Source organism: Pipistrellus hanaki (assembly GCF_964339955.1).
Source record: "Pipistrellus hanaki genome assembly, chromosome: 6".
Classification (NCBI taxonomy): domain Eukaryota; kingdom Metazoa; phylum Chordata; class Mammalia; order Chiroptera; family Vespertilionidae; genus Pipistrellus; species Pipistrellus hanaki.
Window position 1 is genome coordinate 51,365,057 of NC_140508.1, and position 24,503 is coordinate 51,389,559.

At 39.9% G+C, this 24,503-nt stretch overlaps 1 protein-coding gene across 1 annotated transcript in view; it reads left to right on the top strand.

Moving 5' to 3' along the window:
- Window positions 1–24,503, top strand: part of ZNF407 (zinc finger protein 407) — a 361,659-nt gene that overhangs the window by 254,566 nt on the left and 82,590 nt on the right. The window contains exon 8 of the mRNA XM_084887160.1: window positions 10,545–10,723. Coding sequence (XP_084743286.1) covers window positions 10,545–10,723 — 179 coding nt within the window. The remainder of the gene's footprint in view (window positions 1–10,544; window positions 10,724–24,503) is intronic.

Here is a 24,503-nt window from a genome sequence, read left to right on the forward strand (position 1 = left end):
CTCCTCCCTTCCCATAAACTGTAGGGCAGCCTGAGTCCTGTGCAGGTGCATTTTGCAATTCTTATTTTTTTCACTACCCAAAGTGTGTGCAGGTGTCTGTTTTTTGAAATGTGCAGTTCTCACTAAATGATACGGGTTTCTAACAGAGACAAAGCTCAGTGCCACTGCCTTCAATTTCCTCCCTTGCTATTCATTGTTTTCCAGTAGAGTGGGAGGTAAGAGGGAGCTCATTAGTTGAAAGCAGGTCATGGCTTTTGTCTGTTGTAGGCACCATGTGCACAAATTGAGTAGAGGAGTAACTTGTGGACGTGGATGTGGGGCCTTGAATGGTGAAGAAGAGGTGAGGAATTACATACTTACTATCAGGACACCAGGAGCAGTGTAACAGTCTGCAAAATTCCTGTTTGATAAGCCAGTCTGAGGCACTGGTGAATCCATTGGTAAGTGTGTGGTTAGATATTTTAATATCATTCAAGCTAGCAGAGCATTTGAATAGTGGGAAAGCAAGATATTTTCAGGCCATCCTCAATTCAAGATATCACTGAAGGGGTGGAGAGTGTTGTAGTCCTATAAGTGACACCTGGAATTTTCAACTGTTTGAAAGTGAGGTTTCACTTAATGAAGCCCAGCCTTTTTTTAAGGTTATTGATATACATGACTTATATTCCTATCAAATCATATTAGCTTTGAGGATATATGAAAAATGATTCATTTTAATGATTATTTTATAGAGTAGACAATAAATAATAGGGTGAATAAATCCACTTTGAAAATAATATGTCAGTACATAATTTTTTTGTAACCACAGACTTTCCACATAAACCAGAGCTGTAATTAGGCTGAACCACTTCTGTTATGGAAGCACCTCCCAGGGACCTGCTCCAGGGGACGGTCTGATGGGCTTGGCTGGTACTGTGGCTGCCACGCAGCCCTTCTCCATGAGCACATGTGTGTCAGCTGCACTGAGCATGGCCATGAATGCTGGGACAGCAGCACAACCTGGCACCTGCATACCTGGTTTACTCAAGCAGTGAGGACAATCAGTAGTGCACCACTTGTTGCCTGTTTCTCTGTATTTCCAAGTTCCTTTTGCTTTTAACACTGACAATTAGAGCAAATGCAGAGCTCTTTCCAACCAAGATTCTAGAAATACTTTCTTCTAGCACTTTTATAATTTAGTGTTCTTATGTTTGACTTAAAATCCAAAGGAGATTTATTTTTGCATGGTGTAAGACCATAAGACTATAACTTATTTTTCCATGTAGTAGACAGTTGATTCAGTACCATTTGTTATATAAACCATCATTCCTCCTCGATCTGAAATGACCTTTTTATCCCTTTGTCTTCTGGTGATACATTTAGCTCAGCATTCCAAATAACATTCATCTATTTTCTAAACATTGTTGACAGAATGCTCCATTTTAGGCTGAGGAATATAAATTCTTTATTTTTGTACTAGTGGCCTGGTACATGAAATTCATGCACAGGTGTGGGGGGTGTCCATCAACCTGGCCTGCACCCTCTCTAATCTGGGACCCCTCAGGGGGGGGATGTCCAACTACCAGCTGTTGGACATCCCTCTCACAATCTGGGACTGCTGCTTCCTAATAGCTTGCCTGCCTGCCTGATTGCCCCTAACCTCTCTGCCTGCCAGCCTTCTCTCCCCAAACTACCCTCCCCTACCAAGCCTGCTTCTCCCCTACTGCCCCCCTGCCAGCCTTCTCACCCCCAACTGTCTCCCCACCAGCCTGATCAGCCACAAATACCCTCCCCTCTTGGCCCTTAACAGCCTCTACCTCAGCCCGGCCACAATGGCTTTGTCCAGAAGAATGTCCAGAAGGTCTCTTGGACGGTCTCCCAGCCTAATTAGCATCTTACCTTTTTGTTAGTATAGATAGAAGCCTGGTGCATGTGTGGGGGTGGCTGGTTTGCCCTGAAGGCTATTTTGGATCAGGGAAGGCAGGGTGGCCTGTGCGAGGGGCCTATGGTGGTTTGTAATGGTGGTTTGTAAGCCAGCTACACCTCCATGGGGTGAGGGTCCCCATTGGGAGGAGGGGGCGGCCAGCCTGGGTGAGAGTCTGAGGGCTGTTTTAAGGCTGGCCTCACCCCCTTCAGTGTGGAGGTCTCTGCTGGGCTGCCTTGCCAGCCTAGGTGAGAGGTTGATAGCTCTTTGCAGGCCTGGCACAACCCCAGAGGGGACCCTCACCCCATTGGGGTGTGGCCAGCCTGGGTAAAGGGCTGATGGCTGTTTTCATGCTGGCCACGCCCCCCAGCAGGGACCCTCACCTCGATCGTGGCATGGTCAGCCTGAGTGAGGGACTGAGGGCCATTTGCAGACCTCTCCCTTGGCAGCCAGCCCCGGTGACCCAAGCCTCCCATGCACTCAGGCCAGCTCTGTGGCCTCTGCCCACAGGCTCCTCCTTCATGGCCAGTCAGTGTGGGCAGGAAGCTTTTGGTTGTCAGGGGCAACCCAAGTCTTCTGCTTATTCCAGCCTTCTCCATGGCCACTGTCCACAGACCCCTCCTTTGGTGGCTGGCCCTGGTGGGAGGGAAGCTTGGCTTCCTCCGTCGCTGGAGGTGACCCAAGCCTCCCACCTGCTTCATCTGGCAACGTGGTTGCCGCCATCTTTGCCCTGATAATTTGCATATTCCCTCCTGATTGGCTGTAGGCGTCATGGAGTGATGGTCACTTACCATATTTCTCTCTCATTAGTATAGATAGTTCCTATCCAGTTTTAAATTTCAATAGCACAGATTGGTAATCTGAAATTATCTGGCTCTTTCCTCATGGCCCTATTAGTGCAAATGTAGGTGTTAGAGGACTGTGTATCCTGGGCTGTGCTATGTGAAGGGGAACAAGGCCTGAGCTTGTACATTGGAGACTTTCTTCCAGCCTGCAGTAACTGAGCATCTGTGTGTTTCTCCCACAGAGAGTCTCAGGCTTGTTAGACTGGTTTTATGCTCAGGAAATTTATAATTAAATACTGCTGGTTAAATAAAACCAAACAAACAAACAAAAAAAACACGTGGTAACTTCTCAAATTTAATTTATATAAAGCTTTTTTTTTTTTTTTAATTGCCACTTACTTTGTATTCACATTATAAAGATATGGCAGAAATCCTTTTCCACTGAACTCTTGGATAAATGTGTACTATAGTGAGTAGTATTGATACACTTAATGACAGGGCAAGTATTTTGAAGGACAGAAGCTCAAAGAGTATATTTTGAACAGTCAGGGAAAAATTGCATTTTCAAACATATACACATATATACACTATATAACTTTCAGGAATCTATTTTTACTCAAATGAATTGAAATTAATTTCCATAATCAGTGAGAAAATTGCCAGTAATGATCCAGATAGTTGAACTGTTTACATTTAACAGAAAGACTGGTAGTAGTAATAATAAAAAGTGAATTTAGTACCTACCATATATTCTATACATATTTGATGTCATTCCTCTTAACTCTTATGAAGCTGAACAACAAAAGATTATGAGATTATGAGACTGAACAACAAAAAGTGTTCCTAGATCACAAAGCATGGGAACCAAAGTGTTAAAAAAATTAACATATTTCTGTATGTAGAATTTTCAGAATTTTTTATATCAATTTACACACACAACAGGCCAAATTGGTACATACTAATAAATACATAGAAATTGCCTGTGTCTTAATGATGGTAATTTATTATTGGCTCAGGTCTCTCTAGTCCTGTGGTCAACTCAAGATGTTTGCCACGCCAGCTCAGGACCACAGTAGTGACTGGTGACATGGGGCTGAGGTAGGATGTGTGATCTGGGGGAGAAAGCAGTGCAGAGTGTGCACTCTACCTGAGGTGACCCTCCTGCAGCACGGTTCATAAGATAGATTGGCACCTACGTGGACAGGCCAGCAGACCTACAGGCACACCTTGCTTTATTGTGCTTTACAAACACTACTTTTTTATAAACTGGAAGTAGACCCTCCATCAGCAACAAAATCACAACTCACTGAAGGCTCAGATGAGGGTTATCATTTTTAGCAATGAAGTATTTTTATTTAAGGTATGTGAATTGGTTTTATAAGTAACCCTGTTGCATGCTTAATTGGCTATAATATAGTGTAAATATAACTTTAACATGCACTAGGGAACCAAAAATTTTGTGACTCACTTTATTGTGATATTTGCTGTATTGCAGTGATCTGGAAATGAACTGCAATATCTCTGAGGAACACCTGTAATAAAAAATCCAGTCCTAGCCGGTTTGGCTCAGTGGATAGAGCATCAGCCTGCTAACTGAAGGGTCCTGGGTTTGATTTTGGTCAAGGGCACATGCCCCAGTTGTGAGCTTGCTCCCCAGTGTGGGATGTGCAGGAGGCAGCCAATCAATGATTCTCATCACTGATGTTTTTCTCTCCCTCTCCCTTTCCTTCTCCTTCTCCCTCCTTTCTCCTCCTTCCTTTCTTCTCCCTCTTTTCTTCTCCTTCCCTTCCTCTTTCTAAAAAGTAGAAAATCAATAAAAACATATCCTTGTGTGAAGACTTAAAAAAAAAAAAAAAAGTCCAGAATTAGCTTCAAATAAATAACATGATGAAGGTGCCATTTCAAGTCTGAGGGAAAGATAGGCTGTCTTTAATTACTGATAGTGAGAGATCTGGCTAGCAGTCTGGATTCACATTTTATACCATGCTCTAGGGTACTTTTCAAATGGATATAATGTTTAATGGAACATGGTGCAACTATACAAGTCAAAGAACCAAGTCTAGGGCAATTATTTTATAACTTCCAAGTAAAGCAGCCAGAACAAAAGATGAATGAAATAAAAAACTGCTTTTCAGATGATAGCATAAGCAAAGTCAAAGGGAAAAATATGAAACTAAGAAAAAAAATTACGATTTGTTATTTATTCTTCTTAATGAATAAAAGAATAACTAACGACCCTGTAGAAAAAGATAAAAATATGAATAGACAGTACTTAGAAAATACATATGGCATTTCCACATATAAAAAGATTCATTCATTACAGAGAAGTGCAAATTGAAACTTTTGGAAATTAAAAATCAAAACTCCAGTGAGCTATCATTCTTCACCCACCACATTGGCAAAAAATCGAAAGTTTGGTAACACTGCATTGGCAGGAATGTGCAGAAACAGTCTCTTTCAAACATTGTTGGTGAACGTGTAAATTGCTACAACTTCTCTGGAGGGCAATTTGGCAGAATTTATCAAAATCACAAAAGCATATGCCTGTTGACACTTGAAGCAGTTCCACTTGGCATCATGAGATTCTCTTGGCATCTGAGGAATGGGAAATGTTGTAACACGCTCAGTCACCGCAGCCTTGTTTGTACCCACAGATGATTGGAAACAACCTACATGCCCACATTGGAAGATCAGTAAAGTAGATCACCTTATATCCTTACTGTGAAATACTGTAAGGCGATTAAAAAGGAGAAGAGGGTAAAGGAGAGGGAAGGGATAAAGGCACGAGGAGAGAGGCATCAGGACGCTCGTACACATTAATGGGGAAATAACCCCACACCTCGCTCGCTGTTAGGGGAAAAAAAGCACGGTGTCGAGGCGTTATGCTAACAAATTTATGTACAAAGTGTGTGTGTGTGTGGGGAAGAATATACAGTATATCAATGGCTTGAAAAGGTCAACTTTACTTCTCCCAAAGACTGGTAAGAAGTCATGAATTTTACTTCCCTGGCCCAGTGGAGGCAGTCTGGGCAGCATGGGCAGTAGTAGGAGGGAGGCTGACTGTATCCATTGTTGGACATGGATCTTTACATACATGAATGTATGTTTATTCAGTAACTTCAGAGGTACTTTCCAAAAATAAACAACATAAGATAATCAAAAGAGGAAAACAATAGAATTATTTCAATCTTCTCCTTCAGTTAAAGAACATAGAATTAATTTATACTTTCTGTCATAATAGGCAGTAAGTGTGTATGTACAATAGTACTGACAAGTATTTTTGTGGAGTTTAGAAGTACTCGTGATTTTATATTTATTATTGTAAAATACATTGCCTTGAACCGAATAAAATATTTCTTTGCTATATACTTTTTTAAGAAACCCTAAAATTAGCTCCCATGTCAAACCCTTTGCTAATTTTGGCTGTGATTCAGGGGTCTTCAAACTACGGCCCTCAGGCCACATGCGGCCCGCAGAGGAGTCTGATCTGGCCCGCCAGGTTTTTTGGGCAGTGAGCGCAGCCGAGGTGTTACAGTAGGAATTAGTAGTTCATATAGTCCGGCCCTCCAGCTCTCTGAGGGACCGTGATCTGGCCCCCACTTTAAAAAGTTTGAGGCCCCCTGATATAGATGATGAAAGGTAGGTTGATAACAAATAGATAAGTGATAGCTAGTAAGCTGCCTCAAGATTTTCAATGTGTTGTATTCAAAATTTAATCTGAAATCTCCTCGTGACTTAAAATGCCTTTGCATAGACACAGTTCATGCAGGTTGTGGTCCAGCCAGCACTTCATGAGTCCCTGGTCCTCACCAGGCACCTGCACCTTTGTGCTGGGTCACCCGCTTTCCTTTGGAGCACTGCCCCATCCCTGCGAGAAGCGCCTGTGTCTGCCCTGGTCCTTGTCCCACACTGTCCTCATCACTGTTTCTTCGTAATAAGCTTCAAATGAGAAATTTAATTCTCTTATAGGATTGCTTTGACTCTATAGGTTTCATGTGTTTCTGTATGAACTGTAGGATTAGCATTTCAATTTCTATAAAAAATACAGGTGGGCTTTTGATAGGAATTGCATAGATTCTGTACATCAGTCTGGGGATATTGTCATCTTCATAAGACTCAGTCTTCCAGTCTATGAACATGGTTAGTCATAAACACAATCTGTGCTTTACTTTCAGTGTCAACCTGAACACATATCAGTCCCCCACTCATAAAGACTTACGTGCCCAATTGGATCAACTACTGCTTTTTCCCAGGGATCTAGACAGACTCTGCTTGGAATGCTATCTAGATCACCTGACTTCTGCATGACCTGTCCTCGATGAGCCACTTTGGTAGTGCCGTTCCAATCTCTACCCAAAAGTTCTATTTTCTGCAAGAGTCACTTTTGGGCTAAATATCATTCAGAATTATTTAGCGGAAGGAGTCCAGTCTGTTTATTATTTGATGAATCTTTTGACATTGCTGCATGTTTAAGCGTATGTTGCGTGATATTCTCAAGCATAAGGACTATTGGCCCCTACTTTGTAGTTATTCTCCTCTAAATGATAGTGACATAATATGTTATAGCTTTTACTTTTGGGGTTTGGATTGGAATAGTTCGGTTTTGTAAGTGAGAAAGCTTTTTATCTCAATATCTTAAAATTTTTTATGTTGCACAGCATTAGATGTGGAAGAGTAGATTTTGACAGCATACAAATACATATATCCATGAGATACAGGCAATGTATCTGTTCTTCTTTTTTACACATATTTAATGTTTCTTATGTGTGTGTATGTAAAACGGTTTAAATACATATACACAGATGTACTATACTTAAATGTAGTGTATAGATAGCATAAGTAAAGATATATGTGTATATATTAAGTTCCAGAGCACTTTTTCTCATTTTAGTCTGTTTTTTAAATAAAAAGCCTCTCAGCCTTTTTAATATTCACTCCTTTCTCTGCTTGCTTCACTAATAGTCCCTTGATTATTAGGAGTCGAGATGCCATTTGGGTACTAAGAGATGTTGGTTTATTTTTGTGTGGGATACACCCTTCCTTAAAACAAAATACTCTGTCTTCAAAGTCATCCTTCTTTCATTGATGATGAGGATTCGTTGCTTACATTGTCCCTCACCTAAGTTGCTTCCTGCATTGAAATGAGTTTATTCTGGTCATTTTGATTTCTCCACTTGATCAGTGATTGTCTTTGATGACGCTTAAGGCCTAGCTTTTTCCATAAGGAAATAATACAGGAATCGCCAGGCCTAATAAATTGCTATTTAAGAATAGTAATGGCTTTGTTTTCGCCGCAATGTCAGTGAGCAAGGGTGAGTTTAGTAGGTGGAACACGTGGCAGGTCTGCAGAGTCAGGGGCAGAATCTGGAGCAGTTCTCCCAGCTGGTGGGAACTCCAGCTGTGGTCCTCTTCATCACAGAAGTGGATCTTTCTGCATCCTGTTATTTTTCTGTTACTCTGTCAACAAAGGGCAGAGCTGTTATTCCAAGGATATCTGCACATTCAGGGGACTCTACCACCTGCCGTTTTCTGGTACCTTTGCTCTGTGAGTGCTGTAAGTAAAGAGGGCTGGGCTGCACTAAGAAGCACTGGCCTTGGTAACAGAAAACCTGTGCCAGATCGGTCTCCACCACGTTCCACACCATGGCCTCCACAGTCCGCTCATCCCGAGTCAGGCTGTCCTCTGTATGACCATGCCCAGTCTCTTCCCGGGACAGCTCCAAGGTGGAGGGCCACTGGAGGCACAGGAGCTGACATTAGGTGTTTATTCATCCCCCCTGTTAGATGGTTATTAATTAACAATAGGTATTTATATGACAAGCAAGCTTGGTGATCCAGCGTGACAAAAGAGAGAGGCTGTGTTTGCATATTGTCACTAACTGCCTTACATTAGTCCAGGTCAGCGATTTTCTACCATTGTGCACAAGAATTTTTACAACATGCAGTGCCTGACTAGTTAGTGAGGGGCACTGACCTCTTTTCCCTTAAATTGTCAAATAAAAAATGACAACAGTCAACACAACAATAGCCATCTGATGTGAATGAATCAATATTATTCTTATTTTTATTTTGGTCAGATTGGCAAACAAAAATTTTTTTCTTGGTGTGCCACAGAAATTTAGTAATTAGTTTATGTGTACTATGGGATGAAATAGGTTGAAAATCTTTAGTCTGAGTTCTAAGAACCCTTGTCAGAGGCAGGCTGGGAACAGCTGAGAAGTTCCAGTTCCCCCTCCTCTACCTTCTCTTTCATGTATGTTATTATTTTAAATTTATAAAAAATGTAAATACTAATATATAAATTATTAAAGTCTATTTGGAAAATAATGAGGACATTGCTCTGTAGCTGCATGAATATCTTGCTGTGTTTCTAGTCTAAACACAGGGACTTGTCTGATTTACTCTTTCTGACTGTATGTAGTTGGATACATACATTTGATGGCAGATACCTTTCCAAAGGAGCGTCTCTTGCATCCAGTATGGGATGGCTCCTGTGAAACAGGAGACCCTCAGGAGGCAGGTACTGGGCAGGAGGCAGGTACTGTCCCCGTCCCCTCCTCTGTGGAATTTTTATTCCTAGTGCCATAATCATGAGCTTGGCCTTGCTGACGTGATATTCTCCACCCTCCTTTTGTCATCAGGGAATGGGTACCTGGCTCTCATGTCCTGTGCAGCCTTTACATGTGAGTGATGGCATAGTTATTGTGAAATGTTGGGTCACACTATTTTTGCATTCTTCACCAGTGTTTCCCGGGTGTACGCACTGAAAAGTGACTATTACACACAAATGCTCCCACTGAGCAGAGCTGAGGTGAGGGGCGCTCCATGCAGGTACTTCACGGAGCCTTCTGTGACACAGGACCTGATGGCTGCCACCAGGTCCCCACCTCGTTTGGCCCTGCAAGCTTTTCTGCAAGCACAGTCCTGGGTTTTGTTCCTCCAGAGGGCCTCAGGAAGTGCCCATAAGCCTACTGATCGATTTTTCTCTGGCATCCTTTGCTCTGTAGGAAATCTGAGGCTGGCCTGATTTATTTTTTTTCTGGTTAAATTTGTATAGGACTCTTTTTGTCACTTATCTAACAGTGACAAGGACAAAAGAAAGCAGCAGTGCCTGTGTTCAGAGGGGGCTGGGTGTGCAGTCCTGTTGCAGAAATGGGGAGGGAGGAGCAGGGGGGACCTGGGCTTTGCACAGCAGGTCCCCCATCTCTGGTCAGGTCAGGCCTTGCGTCTTGGAATCTGCAGGAACACTGGGCGAGGAGCCGACTCCTGTCTTCAGGGCAGTTGGGTGCAGAGCTGTCATTTTCAGTCAGAATCTGCACAGTACAGGAAACTCAGGGGTACTTAATGCGTTGCCCACATGGGTGGCTGGGGGCGTTTCTAGCTGCTCTCCTAGCTGTAAACTCTTTCCGAGCCTTTCTGGAAGCCACTCACACAACAGGACTTAAAGCCAGAGCTGCTTTGTTTCCTTTAAGCTGCAGATTCATGGAGGTGGTGGTGTGGTCTCTCATGCTGGTCCTCAGTGTGAAGGGTGTGCTCTTAGGGTGAAGGAAATGCCTTTACTGCCCTCACGGGGTACGAGAATAATTTGATGTTAAAATGAAAGGACCTGGCACTTTGTACTTCGGTTTTGCATAGAAATGAATCTTGAAGGTGAAAGACCTACTCAGAAATGAGCACCAGGGTGACAAGAACTAGGGCCTCGTTAGGGGAGTGTTTGTACAGGTAGCACTAGTACAGTAATGAGAAAGGTGCCCAACACATCGCAGGCCTTTGTGTTAGCTTGTGCCAGTGTTTGTGGTCTGATGTCATCGATGGGGCCATAATTCATTTCCTTTTCTTTCTTACATCCTTGGTAGGTCAAACTGTGCTGAAAATATCCGCAAACACATTTTACATACTGGCAAACACGAGGGGGTCAAGATGTACAACTGTCCCAAGTGTGACTACGGCACAAACGTCCCTGTGGAGTTCCGGAACCACCTGAAGGAACAGCACCCTGATATCGAGAACCCTGACCTGGCTTACTTGCATGCAGGTAAGAGCTGCAAGTCTTTCATATGTGCGTTTTTTAAGAGCACTTCATTTTATTCATCACAGCAGTTATGATGCAGTTTGTCCATTACCGTCATTTACTTTAATGTCTTAGAGTTCGTGACAGTATCTGCTCCAAGACTTATAACAGAGGACATTCTGGTCTTATCCCACACAACTATGAAACAGTCTAAATATGACAGAGTAATTATCCCAGGACTACGAAGTCAATAATAGCAAATATTCAAAACAGTTGAACTGACATTATAGTTGTTTGTGCGTCATATTTAGACTAATTGATAAAATTTTAAATTTATTTTCAAAAACTATTTCTGATTGAAAGTGTTATGCCGGTCACTTTGGACCATGGTTTTCCAGTGAATACCTAGAAAGGAAGAGCATATGACCCAGGAGAGAGTGGAACAGCATGGGTGGGGGGCATGGTGCCTCGTTCCCAGGAAGTTAGGAGGGCCCTGATGCCTAGGACATGTTGGTGATGGCAGAGGCTGCTCCATTCTCCTAGCCTCATTGGATCTCATCAGGTACTATGGAAGGATCTGAGATGTAGTACCAGCTTATGGTTTAATTAACAGCATGCCTGAGTGAGGAATCTTACTGTGCAGAAGTACAAAGTGATGGGTATGAGTGTGGGCAACTATCTCAGGAATTTCTGTGTTTATGTCATATCCATGAGTACAGGGATGTTTTCGGCAGTGGTTTTGGGATCAGTTAGAGCTGCTTTTAGGTCTGTTTCTTTCTTATTGGCCATGTGACCACAGGTAAGCTGACCTCATCATACCTGAGATTTCTCATGTGTAAATCCATGTGGTGGTATCTCTTTAAAGCAGCAATTGCCAATCTTTCGGACCTCACGGAACACCAGAGGTCCATGCACCATCAGTTGGCAACCGCTGGTTTAAAGGATCATTGTGAGTTTAAGAAGTTAATGGCTGTAAAGCTATGATGCCCTCAGCACAGTGCCATCTATGCCTGGCATGACTGGGGGTCCTGGGGGTGAGCCATGCTGGGAATGTGACAACAATGTCTGGAAGACATGGGACATTCCACCCACAATGCCACACTTGGTTTGCAAATATGTAAACACTTCTCATATACTCTCTACAATAAGAGAAACAGACTTGGTGATAATTTGAATTAGAAGAATATCTGTACATTGGATAATGTCTGCATATAAGGTTATTGTAGTTTTCTGCTGATGTCTTATTTCCAGTGTCTTTGTTTATGCTCACATAATTGACTTTTTAAAGTACTGGTAGAGTTTTTGATTTAGTAATCTCTGTTGTATCCAGGGATAGTTTTGAAAACGAAAAAGAAGTCAGTTGTCTGCATTTTGGTGATATTACTGAGGAGGTTTTGAACTGCACTGATCAAGTGAAATTGAAGCATCTTCTGCCATCAGTCCCTGTGGGTTCTACATTAATATGAGCACCTGACAGCAGATTCTAGAACTGCTGTATCTGAAAGGGCCAAGCAGAGCCAGCTCAGGTTGTGGTTGTCTGCAGTGCTGTTTCAACTCCTATCTGTGCCTCTTCTCAAGGTGCAGCTGACCTGTGCTCTCTCTCTCATCCATGGCTCCAATTAGACATGAAAAGTGGATTATTCCCCTAAAGTAAAGTATCTCTAACTTTTAAATGAAGGAGACACCAGAGAAAGGGGGGAAGCTGCTTGGGGGAAATGTTTGCTTTGCCGTCCTGCACCAAGGGGGAAGCTGTGCAGAGTGAGAAAATGACCCTCCTTTCCTTCTACTTAGGGGATGCTTGGGTGTATACCCTACTTTTCTGTTGATATATTTATAATTCTGTTAAGAATGTTCTTCTGTATAAGTCATAGTAGCACTCCTCAGTATTTTCACAAAACAAAATCCATAGGTACATGTGGGTGTCAACTGTATATTCCTTCTTCTGCGAGGCAAATATTGCTCTTCAGTAACTCTTTTGCATTGGTTAAGAGAAAAATGTAAAATGGTAAATTTTTTAGATTGACTGAGTCTTCGGCCTTGTAACTTCATCATTTGTAATACATTTAAGGATGTGTGAAACGAGCCTTGCTCCGGCTTTAAGCATTGTGCCCCAGAAAGTTTTCTTGAGAATTCCAAAGGACAGACTTCGAGTTGTGCCTGGGCAGCGTAGAGGTGTGTTGCTGGGGGTGGGCGGTAAGCTCCCTGCTTGTCTCCCCCTGGAAGACTCAGCAGTGGCCTGGCCACTTTCCGACAACAACCAGGACTGAAGTTGATTGAAGTATTTCAGGGTTTTCTCTGAGAAGCCTGGACTTTAACTGTATTAAAGGTGATGATCAAATTTTTTTCTCTTTTCAGAGGAAATTAAGCATTAAGTGAAGACATGGTATTTTCCCAAATTTCTTTTATTTTCCTGCTGTCATGTTTTTGTTTTGTTTTTTTTAACATTTAAATTAATATGATTTTCATCAGTTCTTACACAATAAGACTTAAATCATTTAAACATATTCTTTAAATTATTACCTGAACAATGCTAGAGCAGATGAATCTGTCATACTTTCTTCACAAATTGGGATTTTCATATTTTCTAAGATAAGCAATTTTTTAAATTCCTTAGAACATATTATTTAACTGCATTTAACCCTCTTCCATAGCATTTTCCTCTTACCCGTTTATGAGAATAAGAATGGGAAAGTTTGAGTCTTATATCTAAACATCAAATCTCTTTTCTTTCTAATGGCAACTAATTCAGAACCATTTAAACTGTACTTAACTGATTTCTTAATTCTCTCCAAATGTCTTACTTCATACACAGGCAGATGAAATTTCATCTTCCACCTCTGAGCCCATTTGCTTAATTTCACAGTGAGGATGAAGCAGCTGCACCCTTTGTCTCTTCACCACCTCCTTGGTTCAGTGGGATATTCAGATTTCCTAAAATAAATGATTTTCTCCATCATTAAGTAAAATCATTAGTCTTCGGATACATAGACCTTGGAGATGTAGTCTTCTTCCCATTCCCAGGCCCTCTATTTTTAAATGTTACTTTCTTCCCCTTTTGTTAGTTGGATGCTCTGATATAAGTCATGACGTTTTGTATAAAATTCGTTTTGTGGAAAGATCCAAAAATCCTGGGAAATCCTGACAGTTTCTCATTGGTTCTCCCTTACCTAAACCAATTATTACTTCAACCTAAAAAGGAAGGAAATTTTTTCTGACAGAGCCTTTGGTGAATCTGTGCTGACTCACTCCTATTAATGTGTACCTCCCCAGATGTATCATTAAGCTCATCCATAAGTATCATCTCAAATTTTCTTCCTAATATAGATATTAGACTTGCAGTCTATAATTTTCAGCCTCTCCCCTCTTTCTTTTTCACTTTCAGACTGGATCCCTTGTTTTCCAGTCTCTGATACTTACCCACTAACAAAAGACTTCCTAAAATAATTAGCAATTCAATAATTGCATTCTTTAACCTTAGTCACCATCCATGGGTTAATTTACTATCTTTCTGCTGCTAAATATCTTTGTTCCTTTCAAACTTCTGTCTAAATCTTCTGTCTCCTCTGTAAGTCTCCGTCCTCTGTATCCAGCATGTCAAGGCTCATTGGGTATTTTGGTAACTGGCTTTCTCTTCAAGTCTTTCTCACTCTGTTGGAGTTCCTAAGTTTAGAACTATCTTACATCCCTTGTAGTCAGTGGGCAAGCAATGTCAAGATTATTATCAACCACTTTTTCAGTAATATAATTGCTCTCTAGAATTATCATCTCATTGATAATCAACATTGTTTACTGGTAAGTTTAGCAGACCCTCTGAATTCATCACCACCTGTATTTTGTTGAATTATTGCTGTAATCAGTTTTTTAAAACCTAATTATACATTCTTTTAAAAAAAATACATTTTTATTGATTTCAGAGAAGAAAGGAGAGGGAAGAACATAAATGATAAGAGAAAATCATTGGTCGGCTACCTCCGGCATGCCCCCTACTGGGGATCAGGCCCACAACCTGGGCATGTACCCATGCTTGGAATTGCACCTAGGATCCTTCCATCTATAGGCTGATGCTCTATCCACTGAGCAAAACCAGCAAGGGCTAATTATACATTCTTAAATATTTTAAAATGTCATCTGCCTATGAATACATGCTTTCTCTAACTTTATTGCGTCTAAAAGCTACCTTTATCTGCTTAAAAGTGTGGAGCAGGGGTAAGGAAATATTTGCCACCCCATGTCTATCTGACCCACCCTCTGCCACGGCCTTCCCAGGGCCCCAATGGCCATCCTATTTGTATCTACGTAGGGTGTTCTGTTTTAGAGTGTGGTACTAACTCTATTATTTTACAGTCATGTTTTGCCTTTTAAATTACAAAGAATGAAAGAGAAAAGGTAATAATTGTGTCTGTGCCAAACTTTTTTGCTAGGCCATTAAATCTTCCAAAGATGTCTTTGTTAGGAGCTATTCTGGTATTATTTCATGATTTTTTAAAGTAGAGCTTGAAGAGGTTACCTTCCCTGAGGGGGATGCATAACTTCATTGTGGCTCATTGAAGTTCATGCCTGTTTATCTCTGAGAGTTTTCCAGTTGCACAGTCCTGCATATGCATGGGTTTAGAAAAGAGAGCAAATAGCACCTGTAGTTAATGAGATTCTTATCATGGAATCCTTAACATTAAGGAGTTTTAAGATTTCAGATAATCTGTAAACATGTACTAGAAAGTAGCATGACATATACAAGTATGATTTAGCAAAGCACTAGACAAATGTTTTCACAGCTGTACTGCTGCTATTGCAGAGCCTGGTGGATGGACGGACAGTGAACTAGGGGGTTTAGTGTCCTGAGATTATTGCTGTTGAGATATGTGACTTTAAGCAAGTCATTCAACCATTCTGTGACTGCATTCTCAACGGCAAAATGAATAACTGTGTTTAGCCTTTCTTTTGAATATGAGGTTCAAGTGAAATAATGCCTATGAAAGAGCTTTAAAAATCATCTGTATTGAGGCGTTCTTTACAAGAAAAGCTAGTGGCCTTTGTTATCGATGTTTTAGTAGGAAGAAATAGAAGGAAAGGATTGGAATGAATGTGTATGTATTTTCATTTGCCATTAAGAATAACGAATCTCATACTGTGCATATGTGTGTGTTAGTGGTCATACATGTATTAGCATTATAATATGCACAGATTTCCAAAGTTAGGGCAAAAATGTCTGTAAACAACTTTTTTCAGAGTGGAAATTTATCACTTAATTTATTTGAATTACTTATAGTCTTTGTATGTTACCTTCTATATATTTCTAAAACTAATTTTTTAAAAAAGAATATAATTCTGAAATAATGTCCTTCCTAGTGTATATTTTAATATTCTGTGAAATCCATAATGGCATTTACAACATTTAAAATAAAGACAGAGCACACAATTAAAATACAGCTTTTGTTAGTAACACCTAATAAAATTGGCTAAAGATATCGGAAATTCATGTAAATCTATTCCATTTATCATCTTTGATGATTTTGGGCCTTGAGATTTTTCAGGCTCCTCCCCTTGCTACCTGATCTTACAGAGAAGTTGTGAAGTACTATTTAAGTTTATCTAGAATATCCTCTTTTTATGTTGGGAGGCCTAGCTGAGTATAACGAGCCGGTAGAATCCAGAGCCGCTGGGGAACTTGCTCAGGCTCTCTCCTGCTGGCCCAGGTTACACAGGCATTTGCAGTGTGATCACCTCATCAGCAGGCAAAACTGATTTATCTGGATTGGCATTTGTAGCATTTATGAGCTGAATTCTGAACGTTAAAAAATATATATATTTTAAAAAGGAAGCAAAATTGTGATCTTATCCCCCCACTGACAACCTCATTTATCAAAATTTTAAGGGGAAAAAATTGATCCTGGAAGTTACAGTGGGGGCAGTGTGATTGTATAAGATGATTGATGTGGCTTTATTTTTATAGACCGTTTACCAACTGTTGAGTTCAATATAATTTATATATTAAAACCTTTACACCCCCTCACATACATACCTGGACTCCGACTAAAATGCAGTTTTATGTGAGGGAGCAGGCAGGTGCTGACAAGGCCTGCAGCTGATGGTGCCATCAGCGGAGAGCAGCACAACTGAACTGAAAATTACGAGGGAAGTTTGAGTGTACTGTGTAATTAGCTCTGAAGTTTAGTTTGGAAGACGTGAAAATGCACCTTAGGATTCACTTGCAATTTCATTATTTCTGTTTTCAGTGAACAGAATTTGCATTTAGCAAGTTGTCTGACTTTACTTTTTATTTTCAAATAATTTAAAACAGAGAGAAAAGTTGAAAAAATAGTACAGAAAGTTCCATACATTTTTTTTTTTTTTTTTTTTTTACTCAACTTAGCCAAATGTGGACCTCCCAGACCAAAGGTTAGTGCTGCCTCATGCCTTTCTTTGCTGGCACTTTATCCAGGTCTCCCAGATTCCCCTTGTGTTGTTTCCTTCTGCAGAGCTCAGCTCAGGCACCAACTCACCCTTAACTCCTCGTGTCTGCTCAGTCTTCTCCAGTCCATGGCAGTTTTTAGTCTTTCATTCATTATTTTTCATGTCCTTGAGACTTTTAAAGAATATGTACCAGTTATTCGCACACTGTCATTTAATTTGCATTCGTCTTATGGTTACTCCTGATTGCTCAAGATTTTTTTATTTTTTTTAAGAATTCCCCAGAATAGCTGTGAAGCATATCAAGGGTACATCATGACAGACAACATAACCTGGATGGTGGTGTCTCTCTGTTTCTCTACAAGAGATTTATTGTTGTCCCCTGTATAATTAATGCACAATATGGGAGAGATTATTTCAGATTATGCACCTCTCCTCAAGCATTTGTCCACTGATTTTTTACATTTATCAGTGAATTCTGCCTGCAACAAGACATATGGAGACCTAGTGATTTTCCCTTTCCCTCATTCCTTCCACATTTAACTGGAATTCTTCTTTAAGGAACACCTGTCCCTTCTCCGCCAGTTTTTTTTTTTTTTTTAATTTAAAGTCTGTATTGTTTAAAGAATTATATATGTCTCTTTTTCTCCCCATTGACCTTTCCCTAGCCATTCCCACCCCCCAGCATATGCCCTCATCCCCTACTGTCTGTGTTCATTGGTTATGCACATAGCATGCATACAAGTTCTTTGGTTGATCTCTTACCCCCATCCCCCATCCCTCATGCCTTCCCTTTGAGGTTGGACAGTGTGTTCAATGTTTCTATGTTTCTGGATCTATTTTTGTTCATCAGTTTATGTTTTTCATTATCCCACAAATGAATAAGATTATGTGATATTTATCTTTCTCCAACTGGCTTATTTCGTTTAGCATAACACTCTTAGGTCCATCCATACTGTTGCAAATGGTAAGAGTTCCTTTTTTTACAATAGCATAATACATTGTATAGATGTATAACATTTTTTTTTAATCTATTCATCTGCTGATGGGCACTTAGGCTATTTCCAAATCTTAACAATTGTAAATTGTGTTGCTTTGAACATAATGGGGGGTGCATATATCCTTTCTGATTGGTGTTTCTGATTTATTGGGATATATTTCTAGAAGTGGGATCACTGGGTAAAATGGGAGTTCAATTTTTAATTTTTTGAGGAAACTCCACACTATTTTCCATAGTGGCTATATCAGTCTGCATTCCCACCAGTAGTGCACGAGGGTTCCATTTTCTCAGCATCTTCTCCAGCACTTGATGTTTATTGATTTGTTGATGATAGCCATTCTGACAGGTATGAAATGGTACCTCATTGTCATTTTGATTTGCATCTCTTGGATGATTAGTGACTTTGAGCATGTTTTCATATGTCTCGTGTCTATGTAGGTCCTTGGCCCATTTTTGGATTAGATTGTTTATCTTCCTTTTGTTAAGTTGTATGAGTTCCCTATAAATTTTGGAGATTAAGTTTCCCATGCAGTTGCCTCTCTTATTGTTTTGTTAATGGTTTCTTCTGTGCAGAAGCTTTTTATTTTGATGTAGTCCCATTTGTTTATTTTCTTCTTAGTTTACATTGTCCTACGACATTGTCCGAGCTGTGTCGGGACGATATTGCTATGAAATATGTCTGAAATTTTGATGCCTATGGATCCTTCTAAGATTTTTATGGTTTCCCTTCTATGTCTAATTCCTTTATCCATTTTGAGTTTATTTTTTGTATGGTATAAGTTGTGGTCTAGTTTCATTTTTTAATTATTTTACTAATTTGTATTAGTATGGACTCACTATACTCTGTGGTTTATACGTAGTTCAATGGCACTGTTACTTGTTTCTTGCTGAAACTGCTCCATTTCTGCCATACTGGGCTCTTCCATGTGCTGCTGTGTCCTTTGATTCACCCTGTCCTTTCAGGAGCATCTCTTTGCTCTGGGGCAGCACACGTGCTCCAGGCTCATTGGTGATTTCCCCGCCCTTTTCCTGATACTCACCTCTTCCAGGAGCGATAGTTCCTCTTTTGGAGAGTGGAATCCAGAAACAGATGTGTTTTCTGTGTGTGCTCAATGCTTCATGCCCCTGCTCATGTGCTTTCTCAACATACAGAACTTACATGGGCACAGAAACCCTATGTTCCCGTGAATATACATTGTTTTACTTGTCTGACTCCCAGTCTATCTAACAAATTATCTTAGGCCTAGATGTAAAAACCTAAAATTATGAAACCATTAGAAGAAAATATAAATAAATGTTTTTGACCTTCGATTAAGCAGGGTTTTTTTGGACATGACACCAAAAATACAGACAGTTAAAAAAAACAACAACCACAACTGGATAAATTGAACTACGTAATATTAGAAACTTTTATGCCTCAAAGAATACCATTAAGAAGATGAAAGGAAAAAACTAGAAAATGGAAAAATAAACCATAAATCTATCTGATGAGGGAATTGTATACAGAATATATAAATAAAACTTATAACTTAATAATAACTAGTCAAGTAATCTAATTTAAAAATTGCAAAGGATCTGAATAATCATTTATCCAAAGAAGATGTCTAAATATCCAGTAAACACATGAAAAGATGCTCAACATCATCACATGTCAGAAATGCAAATCAAAACCACAATGAATTACAATATCTAGGTTGTTTACCTTTTCTGGCAAATAGGAATAGAATTGTAAGCATTCACATATAGGTTTCTGTGTGAAAGTTTGGTTTCATTTCTCTTGGGTAAATATCTGGACATGAGCTTTCTGGATGATATGTGTATATTTTACTTTTCAAGAAAACTGTTTTCCAAAATATCTGTACACCTTATATTTATACTAGGGGCCCAGTGCATGAATTCATGCACCTTGAAAGGAACTGTGGGTTGCAAGGCTACAGTGGGCACAGAGGTGGTTCTTGGCCCATCCTCTGTGCCCCTGATCAGCCCCTACTGCCACAGCCCCCAGTCCCCTCTCTGCCAGCAGCCCCATTCCTGTTGCCGCCACTCCCATGCCCTGATGGCACCATCTCTGCTCATACCCACTGATGGTGCAGAGCGATTGGGGCCAGAGCCAGCAGCAGGTACTAATGGGGCCAGAGCTGTCAGTGGGTGCAAGCAGTGGCTGCTGCCCCCATCAACCCTCAGGAACAGGAGGAGGTGGAGAAGCCCTCATGGGTGATCGGGGCTGGAAGCCGCCACTCATACCCGCTGAAAGCACCGAATGATTTGGGCCAGTACTGGGTGCCAGCAGCAGGTGTGAGCAGCAGCTCCAGCGCCAGCTGTGGGTGCAAGTGGGGTCGGGCTAGCAGCAGGTGCAAGTGCCAGGTGGGACCATGGCGCACTGGAGCAAAAAATTTTCAGTAACCACTAGAGGCTCTCCCCAATGATAGCGACCAGCACCTTGCCTTAGTCTGGCACTCCCGCCTACCTGCTCCACTATCCGCCATGGCCAATGCCCGCCATGTTCCACCCACAGCCACTGGTGGTCAGTGCACGTCATAGTGACCAGCGTTGAGTTGTTCCACTGTTGGGTCTATTTGCATATTAGCTTTTTATTATATAGGATTAATATATATATTTATATTTGAGTTATTTAACTGGAATAGTTTCACTTTTGCAATATAAAAAAATTCTGGAGATTAATTAGGCAACAGTGTAAATATATTTAACTGTACGGCATTGTGCACTTAAAAGTAGTTAAGATGTTGCCCTGGCTGGTATAATTCATTTGGCTGGAGCATGCGAAAAAAGGTCTCGGATTGGATTTCCAGTTGGGGCACATGCAGATGGATGTTTCTCTCTCTCACATTGATATATCTCTCTTTCTCCCTCCCTCCCTCTCTCCCTCCCTCTCTTTTCCTCTCTCTCTAACATCAATAAAAGCATGTTCTCAGGTGAAGATTAAAAAGAAAAATGGTAAATTTTATGTTGCCTGTATTTACCACAGTTAAAAATTTCAAATTCTATAAATACACATAAAAACCCAATTGCCCTTATCTTTTATATATCATGTATATATCTATATTAGAAAATATTAAATAGGTATGTCTGTTGGTGAAGGGTCATTAGGAAAGTGAGTTGATTGGGATGGGGAAAATGAAAATGGGGAAGTTAATACAGAAATTATACTAATTGGCTAAAGACTCTAAAATTCAATAGACCAAAAAGATGTTATATGATACATGCTAATCAGTATCTGAAATATATAAATCAATTGAGTAAATTTACAAAGTTAATTTATGCAGAAAAATATGAAGAAGCAAAATATTTTAGCTTACAGACATGCTTACCCTTTCTTATTTTCTCCATTTTTTATTTCTAAGTAAGATTAAAAACACTTAAATACATTCTTTTAATAGATGAAATCCATCATAGTAATGTCGTCACTTAAATCACCTAATAGCTTTTATTGCAGTAGAACATAGTGAGGCCCCGACTGAGTAAAACAGCATTTTTGATGGCTGGTCTAGATCCTTCCTAAAATGCTCTGCTCAGACAAGTTCACCCTTGTCACAGCTATTACTGCCATTTGTTGAGGAGCATGTCAGCGTGATTGGCAGAGAGTCATTCTTTCGTCTTATGAAAAATCATAATTTTAATGCATGCTTAAAATAGAAACTGAGCATAAGTGATTTCCTGTTTATAAAGGAAAAGGCGAGACTCCTTTGCAATTAATGTAGATGAATGATGCACATGGCATGGAATATAAAATTTAATTTTCTTTTTATTGGGAGAATTCTTTGTGGGAGAACTGCCTTTCAGGATTTCTTCTGCATTCGTTGTCTGGTTCACTAGGGTAGAATGAATTACAATACCAGTTTCTTTCCATATGTTGGCCAGGGACAGATTTAGGAGTAAGGTTTATGCCAATTAATCTCTTTTAGTGATAAATGTCTTAGAGTGATTAAATAAGTTAATATTTGTAAAGTACTTACAATAGTGCCTGGCATATATTAAGTGATCTGTAAGTATTTAATTAATAAAATATTGAACTGAAATTACTCTTTGTCTTCTGGGTTCTTTTTAATTATGCCAGTAGGTGCTGCTCTTGAGTGACAACAGTATATCTTCCAAGTTATATTTTACATGTACATAGGTACCCTGGACTGTTGGCATAATTGGGATAATCACATTTTTATACCCTTTTCTCTGGATTAAAAATGTTCTTAGTATGAAATGAAAGAGACATGAAAATGCCTAGTTTGTTTTCTTGAAACTTTAGACTACTGTTTGGTAGTTCTGTGGTTGGTTTCACCTAAATTTCTATTTCGTTAAGAGGTACTCATCTCATGACCTTTTCCACTTGCCAGGTGTTTAAGTATCATATATTAACGTTCTTTATGTTAATAAACAAATATTTATTGAATCTATTGACATTTTTTTTATAATTTATTTATTGATTAAGGTGTTACATATATGTCCTTATTGACATTTTTTGTAGACTATTTAGCCAACACTCTGAGCTTGTGGTACTTCTAGGCTCTGTTAGATTAACCTTGATGTTCAGAGTGAGCTGCAGGCTTAATCAAGGACTCCACAGAAGAGGGGCCCGATGTAGGCCCTCTTGTGCACATTTAGTTGTAATGGGATTTAATGACTTGTAAGTGTTCTTGCTATAGAACAAGTGTTGGGGACAGTGTTTGCTATAGGGATGGAACGATAGTGCTCAATTCAAGTGCAAAGAAAGATGTTATATCTCAAGTGCAGTAAAGCAAGCTTGGGGGACTTGATTTTGTGAGAACGAGGACTGGGAGAGGTGCACAGAGGAGACAGGTGGCACTGAGCAGTCAGTAAGTGGAATATCTGGGAAGCAAGTTAAAAAGGTGGACTGCATAAACCATGCAATAAATGCCAAAGGACCAAGGGAGATAAAGCAGAGATAGCCCTTTAAAATTTAAAAGTGGCTTACTACAATTTAGGTTCCTATTTCTTTCACTTGACTGTATTATGGTGTCATCTTTGTCCTTATTTCTAGTCTTTTTCCACTATATATAAAGAAAAAAAAGTTTTGTTTTTTTTTGTGATCTATGCTTTTAGATCGGAATCTTTAATCAGTCAAAGAATTAATTTTGTTTTTAGATATAACGCTGTTTTAAGACTTAACTTTTTCACCCAATTTCTCTAAGAAAATGTTTGGACATTTTAAGAATTTTATATTTAGTTTGAATCAAATTTAAAAAAAAATTTACATTTGAAATCCAGACCTATATATTTTCATTGTGTGTTCATCTTCTAGGCATTAAGTTGTCAAGATAGCTACCTATTACATTAATATGTATAATCATCTTCACTCAACATGCAAGAAACAGTAATTTATTATCATAACACAAATAAAATTGAATGTGGTTAGCCTAAAGCTTTGACTTAGACCTGAAGTATGATGGTAACTTATTTAAGCATTTTATCTGTGTGTTTGTATTCAGTTACACATCATTGTTGTGTGTTCCTGCTCTGATCAGTGCCCCTCTAAGTGAGCCTTGAGCTTCTTTCTACACAGTGAGGGACAAGACACTCCTCCCTATCACTGCTTCTGTCTCCTGTGCAAGTAGAGTTCCTGGAAGATTTCCTCAAGTGTGTGGCTTGATCCTGCTGCTAAGGCAGCCATACAGAGGACCCTTGTCTCTGATATGAATTCAATTTTAAACCCCAAACCATAGCGTTCTAGAAGATTGTGATGTGATGGTCCCAGTTACATTTTTTACCCTGTAGAATCAGATCAGCAAGGCACCAACCACTCTCATTAATACAGTATTCCAACTGTTCTTTATAATTTCAAATTATCCAGGGAAAGCATTTTCACTGTGTCTTGTGACAACTTCTGAATCATATCATTAAAATGTTAAATCAGTAGTTTTTAACATTTTTTAGTGGGTAAGGTTTAATAAACTTCATTGAGTTTATAAGATTTAGTACATTCTGCTTCTTAGTATATTGCAGAGCACATTTTAAAAGACCTGACATGATTACAAATTAACTTTGAGAATTTGTAATGACTCTTGTCTGAGCGCTACTGAATTGTCAGCAAATACATCTTGGGCTTCCTCCAACCCATGATATGTCCCTCTCGCTCAACTGGGTACCCCCATACAGAGAGCAGTGCAGGCATCGTCATGCCATAAAGGAGTTTATCATTTATTGGAGAATGGATGTTAATTAAACAACTACACAAATGAATACCCAATTGCCACCTAAGGTCCATAAAGAAAAAGTCAAAGATACTGTGGAATCCCTTCTAGGGAAGTTGACTCTGAAGGCAAGATGAAGACTCCTCACCTTATTGCTCAGCCCAGACAGTGGCTTAGAGTCAAGGTGGAGAGAACAGTCCAGGCAGCCCAGCACCAAAAAGGCCCCACGAAG